The 4,112-nt window shown below is 57.1% G+C and overlaps 1 protein-coding gene across 1 annotated transcript in view; it reads right to left on the bottom strand.

Annotated features, from left to right (window-relative positions):
* The window catches only part of ECRG4 (ECRG4 augurin precursor), a 6,540-nt gene extending 5,681 nt beyond the window's left edge, over positions 1-859 (bottom strand). The window contains exon 1 of the mRNA XM_024744004.1: positions 781-859. Within this exon, the coding sequence (XP_024599772.1) occupies positions 781-859 (79 nt within the window). The remainder of the gene's footprint in view (positions 1-780) is intronic.
* Positions 860-4,112: the final 3,253 nt, after the last annotated feature.

Here is a 4,112-nt window from a genome sequence, read left to right as displayed (position 1 = left end):
CCTGCCTCCCCACCCCACCGTGCGGCTGCTTTGCGGTGGAAGATGCACCAGCCTCAGGGTGTTGGGCAAGTCACCTCCCGCCCTCCAGCCTCAGCAACTTCGCCGTAGGCCCGGGGTCATGACCCCTGCCTCTCAGAGCCCCGAGCCTCAGCGGCGCCCCTTGCAGGCATGAGCCGGGAAGGACGGTAGGAGGGGAGGTGCACTGTCAGGGCAAAAACCTCTGATTTCAGGTCGCCCTTCTGCGGTGGGGATGTGGGCTCCCCAGGGTTCAAAAGTCCACACCCCGAACCCGCCACATTTACGGCGTGTGTGTGAATGCGCGCATTCTGTAGGGAACAGGGATTTTCAACCCATTCACGGAGGGCTCCAAGAAGCCGAGAAAGTTAAGCCTTTCTCGCTTGAGAACTTTTCCCCAGCTGGGAGGTGAGGCCCGCTCGCAGACCTGGAACTTGACCGAGCCAAAGCGCCGGGAAGGGAACGCCTGGTAGGCACTCTGGGGATGGCCCTTCGGCTCCGCTCAGCCCCGGGCGCACCACCCGCCTACAGCGCCCACCGCGCCTGGCGCTTCGCGTTCAGCCCGAGGCTTCTCCGCCTCCTTTTCCAAGCTTGCCGCGCACATCCGAGCCCCTGCCCTTGACCCAAGCACGCCACTTCCCACCGCGCAAGGGCAGAACCCAGGACCCCCTGTCAAACCTTGGCCCTTGCCCGGGCTCAGGATGGGCGCCTAGCCCCCACGCCCTCACCGAGCCTCTCCCCGGCGCCCTGGCATCGCCCCCTTACCTGGGCCCACGCACAGCATCAGGAGCAGAGCCAGCGCTGGCGTGACCAGGGCGGCGGGCCGCGCGGAGGAGGCGGCCATGGCTGCAGAGTGCGCCGGAGGGAGATGCCAGAGTGCGCCGGAGGGAGATGCGGGCGCCTCGGCTGCCGCTGCGCGGGGAGGGTCAGTCAGGAGCGGAGGCACCAGGCGTGGGGGACTGCGCACGGGAGGACCGCGCATAGGGGTACTGGGCGGGCGGTCCCTGCGTCCCTGCCGGGGCGGGACCCGCCGGGCGGGCGCTGTGCCTTGAGGTCCCGGGCCAAGCGTCCGTGCCAAGCCACCGCGCCCCTCTCTCCGGCCGCGGCTCCTCCAAGCCCACGGGGGGTCCGGGTGCGGGGGCCGCCAAGGACCGCAGGCGAGGGGCAAGCGAGGTCCAGCCGCTCCGGGAGGGGCCGCGCCACCCAGAGAGGGGAGGCCTCCGCCCGGGAAGGGCTGAGGATGCTGTGCCGGATCCCCGCTCAGGCCGCCGGGTCTCGCGCCTACCTGCCCCCCTCCGGTTCGCAGTCCCACTCCCCTCCGCGCCGTGCGCTCCGGCCTCCCCAGCCCGCTCCCTCGCGCGCAGGCCTTTGGAATGTCCTGGATTACAGATGCCTTTGGCAGTTACGTGCTTCGTGCTGTTTTGAACGTCTCCACACTCTGGGTTCAGAGCTGCGTTCCAGGAAAATATCTCACTCCAGACGACCCCGATAGACGAGGCTTTTATTTTGATTTTTTTGCGGTACGCGGGCCTCTCACTGCTGCGGCCTCTCCCGTTGCGGAGCACAGGCTCCGGACGCGCAGGCTCAGCAGCCATGGCTCACGGGCCCAGCCGCTCCGCGGCATGTGGGATCTTCCCGGACCGGGGCACGAACCCGTGTCCCCTGCATCGGCAGGCGGACTTGCAACCACTGCGCCACCAGGGAAGCCCAGAGGAGGCTTTTAATAACCAGGAGCCGGTGAGCCCATTTGGTATTCTCAGGACGTATTTCCCCCTCTTGCGCCCCGGATCCACGCACACTGAAGCGGTCGCCGTGAGGCCCCGCGAGAACCGAGCGTGCCTTCCCGGGCCCCGGGCCTGTTCGCACACGAGGACTCCTCGCAGGCAGGGCGACTGCTGAGAACTAACCTCTCTAGGCCTGTCTGCACGGCGGCCGCGTCCCTTTTTAAACTTTTGCACCCTGACCCAGCTCTCCGCGTGATGCGGCTGGCGCTCTGCAGAAAGAAGCGCGTTTACGCTGAGCCAGCAAAGACCAAAGGGCCAAAGGGAAGGCGAGAAGGGGCTCTGAGAGAACCCCAAGCCTTGGGCTCACAGGCTTCAAGAGGCGCCAGAGAGAATCCGGAAGGTAACCTCATACTTGCAATGCTGGCAGGGAAGTGCTCATAAACCCCGGGGAGCTGAGATAGGATGAGAAAAAGCAAAGCAGTACCTGTCCCTCTGCCCAAGGACAAGAACGTTTATCGCGAGGAGGAAGACTCAAGCAAAGGACTGGCTTCGAACAGGCGTGGAAGATATTAACCATAATCTCTCCCTTATCTTGCGGGGGTCTCCCGGCGCAATCCAATCTCCGACAGCATTTGCTTCTCCTGTAAGACTGAAATTCTCCTCTTAACCAGGGTCTGATCTGAACCCAGTCGTGTTGCCCGTAAGGACAGCAGCCATCTCCTTGAGTTTTCTTTTTCCCTCTGGTGGAAACAGGCCTTCATTTCACACCCTCCCAGTGACAGTTAAAAGGCACGTGGCGATTTTATTTTTTGTTAATTCCAAGATTCCAAGAGGGGAAAAAAAGTCTGCTTTTAATCAGCTCATGCAGTTGTAGGATTTGAAGGTAAAGTAAATATTGAATCCTAATTTTTTATTAGCCTATATTAAAAAAACCCTCAATTGCTGTTTTAATGTAGAATTGGTTAGAAAAATCAAGGATCCCACAGAAAATTATTTTACAAGAATTGTCAGTAAGGTGAGAAGAACACATCCTGAGAACTAGGCCCTGCTTCCTCTGCACAGGGAGGGGTGGAGGTGACGTCATTCAGCAGCACCCCCGGAACTGCTCGAATGACGTCCTTGGGGCCGGGCAGAAGCAGCCTGGGCCCCAGCAGGGCAGTGGTGACGTTGCCAGAAGTGGAGACCGACGCTGACTCTTCTTCCTGAGCTAAGCTTACACCTCCAACCAGGAAGACAAAACTGGTGACCATTTGAGGTAAAGGACCTATCTGGTAATCACATAAGGCTTTGATGCCGCTTGTCTGTTTACACTCTTTACAAAACGAGAATGGTTTGCAGGAGATTTCACAGTTCCCGGGGAAGGGGAACATTACACACCCTAAATAATGGCTGAATTCTCCATCTCTGCCATAAATAGAGACAGTCCCCTTCGTGTCAACTTTTTATTGAAATGTCACATAACATAGAAAAGTGCGGAGATCAAATATACAACATAATGATGGAGAGACCATGTTACCAGCCCTCCGGGAGCCCCTGTGTCCCTCCCAGTCGCCCCCCACCCCACATATAAGTTTAGTTTGAGGCAATCCTCTTTTAAAAACACTTCATTGGTATTTCATTTTCATTTCTTTAAAACGAAAAAAACTCAAAATACGAAGACTTTTGATTACCGGTAGGAAGATACTAATGATAAAAAGAAGGATTGAAGGGGTCAGATTCATGACTACCAATTGAGTCCAGTTTAATTCAGTGTCAATATCTGTTTCTCAAATGCTCAGTGGACATCCCTGCAGACAATCTTCCAGAGTGAAATGTCTTTGGCTCCCGTGTTCGTGTGCCTTACACATGGTCAGTAATATTTATTGCCGCGGAAAAGGCACACAGAGCATCGCGTCCGCCTGTCCCAGTCTTTTGTCCGCTTCCATCCATGCCAGGTCTCTGGTTGCTTGGGTCCTACTCACTGGGGTTTCTCTCTGTCTCTCTCTCTCCTGCACAAACATGGGCGGGCTCACTTGTAGGGAGGGCGTGGGAGGGAAGGTGACTGTGATGGGGCCCAGGGCCATTACTGCCGCTTCAGTGAGAGGTTCGAGGTTTATTTACAGGAAATGTTTATTCATTCATAAATGTTTATTCAACATAAACCCCATGTTTATTCACAGGAAAACAGGGGTCAGTAGCAGGAACAGCCCCCTGCCTTCCTGGGGGCTGCCAAGCTCAGGTGCGTGGCTGGAGATGCCGTGCCGGTTCCCACGTCCAGCTTCCTTTCCATTTGTTTACTTGTTCACCTGTATTTACTTATAAAAGAAGGCACCGTGAAAAGTCCTTTTCTTCCTATTTACTTAAATTCGCCATCCCCTTTCTCCCTCTACTAAT

Source organism: Neophocaena asiaeorientalis, unplaced genomic scaffold, assembly GCF_003031525.2.
Source record: "Neophocaena asiaeorientalis asiaeorientalis breed wild unplaced genomic scaffold, Neophocaena_asiaeorientalis_V1.1 scaffold114, whole genome shotgun sequence".
Lineage (NCBI taxonomy): Eukaryota > Metazoa > Chordata > Mammalia > Artiodactyla > Phocoenidae > Neophocaena > Neophocaena asiaeorientalis.
Note: the sequence above shows the minus strand (reverse complement) of the source record. Positions and strands in the feature narration are given on the sequence as shown.